The following is a 13,569-nucleotide window of genomic DNA, read 5'->3' as shown; positions in this document are numbered from 1 at the left end:
TCGGGCCTGCGTGGGAACTAGGCCCCCAGATCTCTCATTTTGAGATTCTGTGACCAGCAGTGAGACGTTTAGTCTGGTGATGATGATATACTACTAAGTAGATCACACCGAATCGAACCCTGGTCTTCAACAATCCATTATGATTCGTGCTTTTGACGGATTCACGAGGCCCCAGCATTTCTTCTGTGCTCTAGTTACAGCATAATTAATGAAAACCATTCTTGATCGGAAAATCGTAAAAATAGGAAAATCGAGGAGTAAAATATATATGTTTAGTCTTAAAAATACATACAGTCGACCATAGAACCTCCTCTTTTTTCGAAGTCGGTTAGAAATATGTCTAGGTCCAACTCACCGGATAAGTCAGCTCCTCTAAGCAGATTAACGCGATACTGACAAGTCTTATAAAACCTAGCAATAAAAATATAGGCGTTAGACAGTGACAGCGCTATACGGGAAACAGGTCGTGTCTCTCTCACCGGGTTGTTAGGGTCTGATGACACTTGACGCCGTGCATGCGCGGTGGCCCGCTGACTTTACAAAATTGAAGAAGGTTAGTCGATATGCCGAGAGGTGCTTGTAAAAGTTTGAATATGGATGGATATTGTAATTATCTAAGAGGTTGAACGTACTCGCTGTTATTGTTTTATTTATTTATCAATAAATAATTGCAACATTACAGTTATAACCTAACCAACGAAAAGTTGGAAACCCCCCGACTTTGTCACTTCAAAGTTCAATATCTTAAAAACGGCTGAACCGATTTTGATGAAACATATCTAGGAACCATCGCTAGAAAACCTGCTTTCAAATAAAAAAACTGCATTCAAATCGGTCCACCCGTTTAAGAGCTACGGTGCCACAGACAGACAGACACACATAGCGGTCAAACTTATAACACCTCTCTTTTAGCGTCGGGGGTTAATAAAACCAATTGCGCTGTAAAATTTAAATTTATCCCACTAGTATTATAAATGCGAAAGTTTGTAAGTCTGTTTGCTTGTTTGTTGATTCCCTCTTCTCGTCTAAACCGCTGAACCGCTTTAGATTAAATTCGGTATACAGATAGTAGGATTCCCGGGGAAGGGCGGATAGGTCTTATCCCGGAAATTATCAAAGCTCCCGCGGGATAGCGATAAACGAATTGTGCGCGGACGGAGTCGCGGCCAACAGCTAGTATTTTATAATTTAAGTATTAACTTATGAATGAACTAAACGAGTTTCATTGCTCACCCGCGACCTTATGAGCGTGGAGGTGGAGAAACTGCATGAACACGCATATTTTGCATAAACTTAGCTCTATCATAAGGTCGCGGGTGAGCATTGAAATTCTTTTAGTTCATTGATATGGACCTCCGCAAAGTAACGCCTGATTCAATAAATTATTAACTTATGCTTATGTGACACCTTTAAAGGTTTTTAGGTTATGTGTTTCTATGTTATAAAAGTAGTATTCATGCTGACTGTATTTTTAATGCAATTACAGATGCTGAGGGTGACCAAGCGTTGGATTTATTGAACTTTACAGTACAGGATTTGATTACATGGAAAGTATGTATGAATTTGAAATTGACGTTTATGTAGAGCTAAAATTTGTTTCGCTTTTGGGTAAGTCACATCACATCAGTCGAATGATGTCCACGGCTTCTCTTATTCTCCTGAGGACCACCATTATAAATAAATAAAAAGTCAAAGCAATTTGAATCTAATTGTTTCAAGAGTAATGTTAAAACTGCCGTGGTGTAAAACAACAGAGAAACAAAAGAAATGTTACTTTGTAACATTGTCATAGGTCCATGATTTCCTTGAACTTATTGTGAACATTCTATTCAACTTTTTGGCTCAGTGTGGCATTATTTAAGATTTTATTTCATGAAAAAAAAAACAGGAATTAAGTACTCAAAGATATAAGTCATGGTCATCCCATTGCAATGCTCGTGCGTCTTCTACGCAAAGCCCTAGGCTCATTCATGTTCTAATTCAGTTTATTTCTATTGACGGAACTGAAAAGGTTTCGCATCGTGTTTTCAAAACACACTACAATATACTTAGTGAATACAAATATACAAAATGGTGAAAATTTTTGCTAAAGATGTAACTATACAGCGTGTATTTTATTATTTTCACTAACTTCGATAAACGGCTCAGTTCATTGAAAGAAAATACTTGGTAATTAACTTTACGCTCAAATTAAACAAGAAAACTTTTTCATACATAATTATACCTAACTTCACAGTCATCAAACTTGATGAGTGAAATAATGAACGTGACACTAAGAGACATCACAAAACTCATTATTTTAACCTGCTTTTGCTAAATGTGTGTGAATTAAAAACACTTTAGTAGCGGACTTTCAAAATATGACATAAATTTAGAACTTTTACATTGTTTTACAGCTATAATTGATTATCTTAATTCTTGATTATCTTTTAAACAGAAAGAGTTAGGACACTAGTGTCTTGGACAAATTAACTTTATTTGACCTATATTTAAGTTAGCGGAAATCAGAAATAGCACGTTGTATATAGATACATGGAACTGATGGAACAATAACAATAAATATATAAAATTAACGTAACCCTATTGAAATATGGTCACAAGACTTTATATTTCATATGGCGCGCTATTTGAGCTATTATTGCCTATTTTATTTAGATTTCTGCGGTAGAACTCAACTAAATATAACGTGCATACTTTAATATATTAGACATCGTAAATGTCTAAGTGATACTTCACCGCGAATCGCATATAAATATGCAATAAACGGGCTCTGAAACTATACTGGTGCATCGCGGTATATCTAATAGCTAATAAAATGCGAGGCCATGGAAACAGCGATCTAGATGCGTCATATCGTAGAACTGTCAAGAAGTATTAATGGCCAGTACTTTATTGGTCGAGATTTTGAATGAATGATTGAATGAACGAACTTCAAGTCATTGCCGTTTCTTATATCTCTTATGGAGGTTTCATAATTCCTATTTTCTTCCAATTCATCTTCATCACAAATAATTTAATCTAGTACCTACTTATTTTTTGAGACAAATAAATTGTCGGTGCACGTGGATTTAAAAAAATAAATAAAATGAAGGCTAAATTGAATATATGCTGTTCCTGAACTAATGTGCGATATTTAATCACGGGTCAGTTTTATGCAAAAAAAAAAGCTAAATCTATTTTTAGTGAAGTGAAATGTGAAGTGAGCATTAGTTATTAACTTTTAAATGGTGATTAAAAACACAATGCTGCTGGCTACAAGTCTTCTTGTGAGTCGCCATGGGCTGAGAGCGCAGAGGGTGAGTCAATTCGGATTACTCGTAGTAGTACTTTAGTTCCTTTCTTTTCATACTCATCATCATCATCATGTCAGCCGAAAGACGTCCACTGCTGGAGATAGGCCTCCCCCAAGGCTCTTCACTCAGACCGGTCTTTCAGACGGACCGGTTTGCTCGCAGGACTGCTGGCCGATGGGGTCAGAAGGTTCTCGAATGGCGTCCGTGGACCGGGAGACGAGCTGTCGGTAGGCCTCCAACAAGATGGAGGGACGACCTGGTTTTTCATACTAATATTTTTTCGTAATAATTCTACTTTTTGTACTGTTAAAGGAACTACTGCGAATAATCCTTCCATTCTAAGTGAAGTGAGTTCAATTCTATGTAAATAAAATAAATTCACCGCACCGTACTGTCGCTCGATTTTATTTACTTCGGTCTGAAACACTGAAGTTGTGTCTTGATAAGGTAAGGAGGGGTGGTTTTCGTATTTAAATATTAGTAGGATAAATTCCGAGCTAATTCCGAGCATACATAATTATGTACATGAAAGCCGTGGTGGGAAAGCCATGGTTCCCAAGTGATTTGATCTATGGCTTCTCAAGCAGAGGATCGTGGGTCCAAACCCCGGCTCGCACCTCTGAGTTTTTCGAAATTCATGTGCGAAATTACATTTGAAATTTACAACGAGCTTTACGGTGAAGGAAAACATCGAGAGGAAACCTGCACAAACCTGCGAAGCAATTCAATGGTGTGTGTGAAGTTCCCAATCCGCACTGGGACCGCGTGGCAACTACGGCCCAAGCCCCTCCCATTCTGAGTGGAGGCCTGTGCCCAGCAGTGGGACATGTACCTATAGGCTGGGATGATGATGATGATGACATAATACGTATTGTAATTAGATAGGTAATAAGTTAACTGTTAAAGTCATTTCGATATAATTGGTTACTTTTCCCATGTCATTAGAAGAGTCTCAATATTGTTTATATACAGAGCGGCAAAAAATCTGGCCCTCAAATGTATGCAGAAATAGGTTTTGTATGTAGAGTAGACCAAATATAACCTACAAATAATTAATTGTAAACTACAAATAAAACTGGAAAATGTACCCGGTAATCAGATAAGACGTGTCCTCAAGCGATATTTCCTAACTAAATAAATAAACTACCAAATGTGTATTCTACCTATTGTGCTAATAAATAATGTTATATTGTATTAATAGTAACAATTAATAATGACAATAATAAAATAATAAAGAATTGTATTAAAACTCCTTAACTTCAATAATCTTTAATACCTGAATTAAGATTAGAAGTTAAGCTATGTAATTTAAACAAAAATAATTTTCAGAGCAATAAACAGTTTTTTTTAATAAATATTTTTTTATGTAGAGTGGCCCAAATTTTTTGCCGCTGACTATATATAATTTTGAATGATTATTCACTCTTACCTTTAATGTACAGTCACCAATACCTGACACTACAAAGCGTGCACAAGTAAATCTGATACGACTGCATTTGCATACTCCACTGTGGCAGGCCTTGTACTACGAAGTGCAAAATTCGAACTTCGTCTCTTGCCATACGAGAGTGAAAGGGACGGTACGATACGAACTTCGATTTTCGAATTTCATAGTACCCGCAGGTGACTGAACGGAGAGGCTACAGTAAGGTGATCTCCAGGTGTAGGTAGTCAGACGCGTGGCGTGGCGTAGCTACCAAGGGGCTAGGCGGGGCAGTGCCCCGGGGCCCTCAAGCTCAGGGGGCCCTCGAAATTCTGCTTTATAGCTGATTGATAAAGTTGCTTAGCATTTTTAAAGTAGGTATTTGTATATATAATGATTTTACTTCAAAAAACCTTACCAGTTTTGATAGCAGTGGGCCCCATTTTTTTATTTGCCCCAGGGCCCTAGGCTACCTAGCTACGCCACTGGCGTGGCATGAATATTTCCGTTAGGCAAATCAGCTCAGAAAACAACCTAACCAACAGGAAAACCCGCGACATTGTCACTTCAAAGTTTAATATCTGAAAAACAGCTGAACCGATTTTGATAAAACATGTGTATAACTATCGCTAGAAAACCTGCTTTCAAATTAAAAACCGCTTTCAAATCGGTTCTCCCGTTTATGAGCTACGGTGCCACAGACGACAGACAGACACACAGCGGTCAAACATAAAACGCCCGCGAATTTTAGCATAGTTGTAGGGAATGGTGTTTTAAACCATATACTAAAAGTACTAATGGGTAAGGGTGGAGCTTACGGGTGGAGGGGGGTGTAAAGGGCCCCTTTTATTAGTTTTTCGTAAATAACTCGTAAACGGTGGCCTATAGCATAAAAAATTCTGATATATGAGTAATCTAAATAAAACTTTCTCCAAAAAAGTTTCTATAATTTTATTCTCAGAGATCAATATTTCATGAGATATGGAGGGAAGAAGATGGACAATAAAAAAATAGTCTGGTTTCCATAGTAAGTCAGCACTTACATCAAATGGGCATGGGTATTTTGGTACTACTTTTTTAGAGAAGAATATTTATTTATCAAGAAACCTACCCTAAAGCTGCGAATGAGAGTTTTTTTTTTTTTTATTTGACTGGATAGCAAACGAGCAAGTGGGTCTCCTGATGGTAAGAGATCACCACCGCCCATAGACACCTGCAATACCAGGGGGATTGCAGATGCGTTGCCAACCTAGAGGCCTAAGATGGGATACCTCAAGTGCCAGTAATTTCACCGGCTGTCTTACTCTCCACACCGAAACACAACAGTGCAAGCACTGCTGCTTCACGGCAGGATTAGCGAGCAAGATGGTGGTAGCGATCCGGGCGGACCTTGCACAAGGTCCTACCACCTGCAGAGTTGTGTAATCCCTTCACAATTTTGGTCAATGTAGGTAATAATAGTAACAGTGACCATAATGGACGTGAGAGAGCGAGTACATTAGACATAACTATTTGTTGAGAGATGTAGACCGCTATTACTTTTGATGTGCTCTCGATATTTCGACTCATCATGATCACAAGGACATTGAAGTAAACTTAAAACTGTTTGGAAGTGGGAATGTAGGAAAACTAAAAGTTTGTTAATAACTAGAGGAAATATTCAGAAACTACTCTACACACACATCATCTACAATTATTTACTCGAAGCATAAACCACCTGGCAAAGAGTATTATTTTAATAGCCTATTTTGTATCCGTTTTTGTATCTCTATCTAGCTACATTATAAAACTTATAAAGATTCCCTCGGGAAGTGTGCATTTTTCCCGGATAAAAAGTAGCTCTCTAGCCCATAAACTGTCTCTATGCCAAAAATCACGTCGATCCGTCGCTCCGTTACGGCGTGAAAGACGGACAAACATACAAACACACACTTACGCATTTACAATATTAGTATTGGATTAAATCGAAATTAATCTTTTTTGTGTCTTAAGTTTGTGAGTGTTTGAGTTTATAATTAAAAATGTGCGAGGAGAGTCGTATTTACATAGTTGTGATTAAGTACTACTCCATAAAATAACACGACGCGGCGTCTGTTCTAAATCGCTACAGCGCGGCACCGTACTTTCCCCTCGTGCCGTGCCTCACAGCCACACTCTAACACAAAAACTAACCGCTCTTTCGCTAATATCAACGTTCATTTCGCGTTTTACACAAAACAACGGCCAGTGAATCTTAACAAAACAAGCAATGGATTTATCAACATACACAAACATAGTGTTGAAATCGGTGTTTTGGTGAAGATGACGAGCGGATTACTCGGCGAGGCGTATCGCGATGGCGGGAGAGGGGAGCGGGGCGACGAGCGACCAAGACGGGTATAGAATGCAGCGAGAGCGGGAGCGAGAGGCGAGCGGGCGGCCGGCGGGCGGGAGCGTCAGTCAGTTCCGCGCCGCGCGCCGCTCACGTCACTCGCTTCCGCTAGCGCGCCCGCTCACAATGAAAGCTAAAGGGATGCGGTCCAAAAACATGGACAAGCTTATTGCTGCCGTCCAAGCCAGGGAATGTTTATGGGACAAGAGTTATAGAGGACATCGGAATCGGTTCAAGTTGGAGCGGTACTGGAACGAGGTGGCCGCTGAAGTTGGCACGAGTAGTGAGTATTGTTTGACTGGTGAATGTCCGCGCCCGCTTGCGCCGAGCGAGCGGCCATATTGCGTTTGTTTGTTTTGCTTGGAGTTGCGCATTGGGGTGATACCGCCAATGCTGGCTCGCTACCGCCGGTCAATTAAATAATCGCGCTAACTGAATTTGAATGCCATAGATTACAAAATGCGACCGTTGGTTTTATAAGTTGAAAATTTAGTCTTGTCCTCAATGCCAATTTTTTTTTTTTTTATGACAATAGGTTTACAAATTCAGATAGAACGGTCAATGTCGATTTCTAATGAGTAATGACAATTGAATTAAAAATTAAACAAATTAGGGAGTAAAATGACCGGAGGAAAAAATTGAATTTGAAAAACGGAATTAACACGACAAGATAGCCGGGTTCGAATCCCTGTAGGGGCAAAAAGATTGGGAATGTTTTTGTTTTCAATGATATTTTAAAGCAATTAACAAAAGAAGTAAAACATACATCATTTTTGACCTCTTCTTTTATCTTTTGTACCTAGAATCCCGTCATCTGAGGGCAAATTTATATCCTTGGGTTTTTTATTATAAAAGGGAGGAAAAGGATCAAGCGGGTCATCTAATAGAAAAGGATTACCTCCGCCCGTAAGTACAACCACCAGCATTAATATCTGCCACGGCGGAGCGTGCAAAAATATCTGACACGTCCTAACGGCCCTAGAAATAGAGTCGTATCAGATATTTATGCACGCTTGTTGTGTCAGATATTGGTGTTGGTGGCTGTACTAACGATTGAAGGAGAGTCACTGGTCTGTTGCCGTATTAGCCCTTTTCATGAAAGCCCCGATGTCATAATGAATCGGTTACCTATTCATTGGTAAACTGAACGCTGAAAGCAACGACTTTAATGTCAGACCAGCTGCCGCTATTCGGTATAATTATATCAGAGGGTTACTGACTTGTGGAGTGTGTGGCCGGACATTCGGTTCAAAAATCGGGTACGGCAGCCACCTAAGAGAGCACATTAGCGGAGCTCTCAGCGTTATGCGATAGTTGCAGTAGCCAAACGAACGGCTAGGAGAAGAAGATGATGATAAAAATTCAAGCGGCTATCCAAATACTAAATACCCCTGCTTCCTCAATTCCAGGTCTCAACTGCCGCAAAAGATGGAAGAACCTAAAAGACCAATGCCGGAAAGAGATGAAGAAAAATCCAAGCGAGTCCGAATGGCCGCACTTCCCGAAATTGAAGTTCATCCACCACCAGTTCTTGGCTGAAGATGAAGAAGGCGACGATGACACAAATGACGAAGTCTTCAATGCTCTAGACGAATCCATCAAGCGTCCAAAATTGGGGTACACGATGAGAAAGAAGTTCCTGATGAATAAGAGGAGGACGATAGATGTGGACATGAATAAGCTGATAGATCTTGTGCAAGCAAGGGATATAATTTGGAATCGTCAGCTCAAAGGGCACCATAATTGGTACAAGCTGGATGAGAGCTGGAAGGAAATTGCTCAGGAGTTGGGAGTTACTCGTAAGTGTTATATTATTCATAGACGACCAGATGGCCTAGTGGTTAGAGAACCTGACTACGAAGCTTGAGGTCCCGGGTTCGATTCCCGTGTCGGGGCAGATATTTGTATGAAAAATACGAATGTTTGTTCTCGGGTCTTGGGTGTTTAATATGTATTTAAGTATGTATCTATCTATATAATTATATTTATCCGTTGCTTAGTACCCATAACACAAGCTTTGCTAAGCTTACTTTGGGACTAGGTCAATTGGTGTGAATTGTTCCGTGATATTTATTTATTTATTTATTTATTCATGCACAATTATTATGAACCAAAATGTTATATAGTATAAAATACTAAAATTACAGATATTCATATTTCAAACCTTTATTATAACTGTATTATATTTGAAAATAAAAGTTAACTTAAAAATCGTTTTCCGTTTGTTATAATAACACGCATTGTCAAACTTTAGATAAAATAAAAATAGTCAAATACAGTATCAATCAAAGTCTGTGAATAAGCATAAAAAATGTTATATTGAGGTGATTATCTAATCTTTAGGAGTATTAACAGATATCATACACCTCGAAGAACATTAAGGAAGTCTTTAGCTCTATTAGTTAGATTGATCATTTTCTGATAGTCAGGCAGTAACTTTACCCTTTTTTATTGATGTTTCAAATGTATTTCAAAAAATGGGTATCAAAAATACTTACGAAATGCGAATTCATGCGGCAAAATAACTCCCGGAACTCGTTGAAATATAGACGTCTAGCCGCCTTGTCCATATTTAAGAACTCTTCAATAATTCAGCCATTACGTTTCCAGGCGATGAGGCCCGGCTCAAATGGAAGTACCTCAGGGACCAAGCGAGAAAAGAGGTCAGGAAACAAGACTCCGAATGGGAGTACCTGCCGAAACTACAGTTTTTAACAAACCAATTCAACGACTACGAAGGCAATGAGGACCATTTTAACCACGAACAAGATTTCGATCCACCAGAACAAAGCAGCAGTTACTACAACTTAGAACCCGAGCCTGAACCAGAACCGACGACAGAACCCAGTGTTAGAGACGAAGAATTTGATGAATTTGACACGAAACCTATTATAATGGAAACTGACTTTTATGACGATGATGATGACGTCCCTAAAAGTCCTGGGACTACAACAGGTCAGGAGTCAGGAGAACCGGCTAAGGATGAAGATATTGGTTTCTTCAATAGTCTCTTGCCACATGTTAAGAAATTAGGACCTGCGAAGAAACTAATGTTGAGAATGAAGATCCAGGAATTAGTCTACAATACTGTTTATAATGAACCTTAGACAGGATTGAAAGTAGAATAACTGCATTAAGTTTCGATGTACCAAGATGTATATTATTTTGATTACAAGACATTTAAAGTTAAACAGGCGTGTGATTAGCTGATTCTTGCGTGAAATTTAAAGAATTATGTACAAATGTTGCAATATTTTTGAAGAGACATTCCAACGTTATAAAAGGTATTAATTAATAGGCCGAATAATTTTTAAGATTTTTGAAAATCAACCGCCTTGTGTTCATTAAGTCTTCGATATATATATTTCAATGGTTTATAAAATTTCGTAATTAGATTAGAATTTTGGTTTCGGAATTCAATAAATGCGAATTTTAATTTTATTTTATGTTAAGATCACAGATTAGGTCTTAAAAGTACTAAAACTAATACTCATGTGTTTGCTGTGCTTAAAATAAATCATTCCAAATTATATTCATTATTTGTTATTATCTATGGACCATCAAGACAAAATATAGCTGTAGAATGACAGGACGGACATAATGACAAGTAGGTATTATACTTCAGCAGATGGTTAGGTTAGTTTATGAAGTTCCCTGCCTGTAAATATTTTAAGGTTTTTTTTTAATTTCATTGATCAATGTTCAAAGTATATCGCCACAAAGGAGTGACTGAATATAAGTTGAATCATAAAATCCATCGAAAAACCTTTACAGGGATGTAAAGTTAAACTAACCGTTTTTACGTTTTTGTAGTTAAACTAACCCTTTTATGTAAGAGGGAAAACGATCATGCGGCTCACCTGCTGGGAAGCAATCACCGCCGCCCATGGACACCTGCCATCACGAGGGGAACAGGTACATTGCCAGCCCTTTGAGAGACTGATAGGCTTGTTTTTTAAAGATTCCTAAATTGTAGCGCCACAGAAATGCTGTCCTAGGAAGCTGGTTCCATGTTTTTGTCATGCATGTTGTGCGATATTAGTTTATATTCCATATAACAGTAGTACAGTGTGTCTAACGTTATCTGAACCTAATAGTATAAGCGGATATTCACATTCAGACCGCCAAAGCTGTATAAACAATCACACATTACGCCAATCCAATGATAACCAAAAAGCAGAGGCTGATGTTTACAAAAACTGCAAACGAGGTGTCAATTAGAAGTGTTTCGTTTAAAGCAATTCATAACCAGTATATTCTGAGGCGGCGTTGTAAACAATAACAACGAGCGTACAGCTCAAGTCAAAACAGTCGATTATGATGTAATGCTCTAAAAGCGTTTGCACCGGGATCTGAATTAGGGCCTGCTTCCTTGTTGATTCTGGTTTAATTGTGTACAGTATAAATTAAGGGATTTAGTTCAACAAAAGAACAGGAGGCGGCGGTGTATTGCAAACACAATGTTGGTCATAAAAATGGCACTTTACAGCAGTGGCTTGTACAGTCGCCAGCACCAATATCCGACACAGCAAAGCGTCCATAAATATCTAATGCGACTCTATTTCTACGGCCTCCTAGAGTCTAGGGTCTCCGTAAAGGAAAAACATTTAAAGGTACATTATGTCCAAGTAATTCAATGGTATGTGTGAAGTTCCTAATGCGCATGGGGCACGCGTGGGAACTATCGACCAAGCTCCCTTATTTTTTAGGGAGTTCCTTTGGCTGTTCCTTTGAAGGAACTACTTATTGCGGTTTTTTGCGCACTATTTTTTTATATCAAAGACATAAAAAAAGCTTTTTTTATTTGATCGTCATCATGGGTAGGTACAGTCAATTGCAAAAACAAGTATCTATTCGAACCACTCAAAAATATTATGTTACTAACGGCCTTATTGCGTCGTAATAAGAGTCTGTGGTACTTATTTTTTAAACTTTGAATAAGTTCATATTTTTACACTTGACTGTACCTTGTCTAAGAAGACTGTTTTAAATATTTTTTATGTATTTTAAGTTTAGAATAGTCGAATGTAAAATATAGTAAATAGACATAATTTGATTGTTAGTATAATTAAGATACTGGCTTACATAATAAAGATTAAGACATACGCGAAGTTAACCCCTCTTAAATTCAAACCAATGTTTGAAAAACAAACATACAGACTTCAATCCCATTTTGTTACGCAGTTTATATGCGTAGGCGCACGGGAAGTGATCCGAAATACTGTTTATTTGTTAGTGTATTTACCTGCGCGAAGTGATGTAGGTAGGTACTGGCGTCCCAAGGTTGGCTAACACCTGGATATCTCTAAATGTAATTTGCTCGAAGTTGAATCGATTATTTGTTTGATTTTTGCGGATTGGCAGCTGTCAACGTGTGTCTCGCACATTCCCATTAAGAAAGAAAGAAGAAAAATATTAAAAATATGGGAAAATAAATAAAATAATATAAAAATGGTCATCTCACCAATCAATTTCAAAACAACAATACTACACACTAGAGATGCAACGTATATCCGGCCAGTATCCGGTATCCGGCCTATCCGGCCACTTTTTTACTATTTGGCCGAATACCGGATAGTTGCGTAGTATCCGGCCGGATACCGGATGGCAAAAAACTTATAGTTATGATTAAAAACTGGTATTTATTTATGAATTTATCAATTATTGACATCAGTTTATTATTCTAAGGGGCTGTTTCACCACCCATTGATTAATTTTAATTGACGGATAAATGTGATACCGTCTCGCGTCTATTTAAACAAAACAAACAGAAACGCCATCATATTTATTCGTCAGTTAAAATTAATGAATGTGTGGTGAAACAGCCCCTAAGTTAATTAATTATACTCTACAAGTTGCAACCTGCACGGAGTGTCATGCGCCCACACATGCCTCGTGTAAGGTCCGCCCGGATCGCTACCACCATCTTGCTCGCTAATCCTGCCGTGAAGCAGCAGTGCTTGCACTGTTGTGTTTCGGCGTGGCGAGTAAGACAGCCGGTGAAATTACTGGCACTTGAACTTGAAGTATCCCATCTTAGGCCTCTATGCAACGCATCTGCAATCCCCCTGGTGGTGATCTCTTATCATCAGGAGACCCACTTGCTCGTTTGCCATTCAGTCGGCAAAAAAAAAACGTAAACTAGGCCGAATATACGGTATCCGGTATCCGGCCAAACCACTATCTGTTTCATCTCTACTACAAACATTTTTTATCTGAATAAAATCTCCTTTATGCCATGGCAACAGCTTCAACTGCGACGGTTTCGCTCATGCACTCGCAGGTTGGCTTACGTAACCAATCATCTTAGAGAAGATCCTCCACAATGCGGGCACGTGAGCACACCGTTGACATAATTATAAGAGATAGCCGCAGATGGTGGGGCTTTCAGATTATCGCGTTTTGTATCTAAGTCACAGCGCCATCTCAGTTCAAAGTCGTGGACTTTGGCCTTCACCTAAACTCACCACTCCTGTCGATTA

The 13,569-nt window shown here is 38.7% G+C and overlaps 2 protein-coding genes across 4 annotated transcripts in view; one reads left to right on the top strand and one right to left on the bottom strand.

The window, feature by feature from the left end:
• Positions 1 to 13,569, bottom strand: part of LOC141438657 (uncharacterized) — a 50,706-nt gene that overhangs the window by 17,033 nt on the left and 20,104 nt on the right. The gene's annotated exons all lie outside the window — the stretch shown is intronic.
• On the top strand, positions 7,037 to 10,623 carry LOC141438658 (uncharacterized). The gene is made up of 3 exons (XM_074102540.1): positions 7,037 to 7,370; positions 8,497 to 8,886; positions 9,698 to 10,623. The coding sequence occupies exons 1-3, from the start codon at positions 7,052 to 7,054 to the stop codon at positions 10,192 to 10,194; spliced, it is 1,206 nt and encodes a 401-aa protein (XP_073958641.1). The 5' UTR covers positions 7,037 to 7,051; the 3' UTR covers positions 10,195 to 10,623.

This window comes from Choristoneura fumiferana, chromosome 19 (genome assembly GCF_025370935.1).
Source record: "Choristoneura fumiferana chromosome 19, NRCan_CFum_1, whole genome shotgun sequence".
Lineage (NCBI taxonomy): Eukaryota > Metazoa > Arthropoda > Insecta > Lepidoptera > Tortricidae > Choristoneura > Choristoneura fumiferana.
This window is presented reverse-complemented; position numbering and strand designations above follow the sequence as displayed.

Coding starts and splice junctions, on each gene's coding strand:
- LOC141438658 (XM_074102540.1), top strand. CDS start 7,052: ATGGCGGGAGAGGGGAGCGGGGCGACGAGCGACCAAGACGGGTATAGA. Junction 7,371..8,496: donor CGCTGAAGTTGGCACGAGTA/GTGAGTATTGTT, acceptor CCTCAATTCCAG/GTCTCAACTGCCGCAAAAGA. Junction 8,887..9,697: donor TCAGGAGTTGGGAGTTACTC/GTAAGTGTTATA, acceptor TTACGTTTCCAG/GCGATGAGGCCCGGCTCAAA.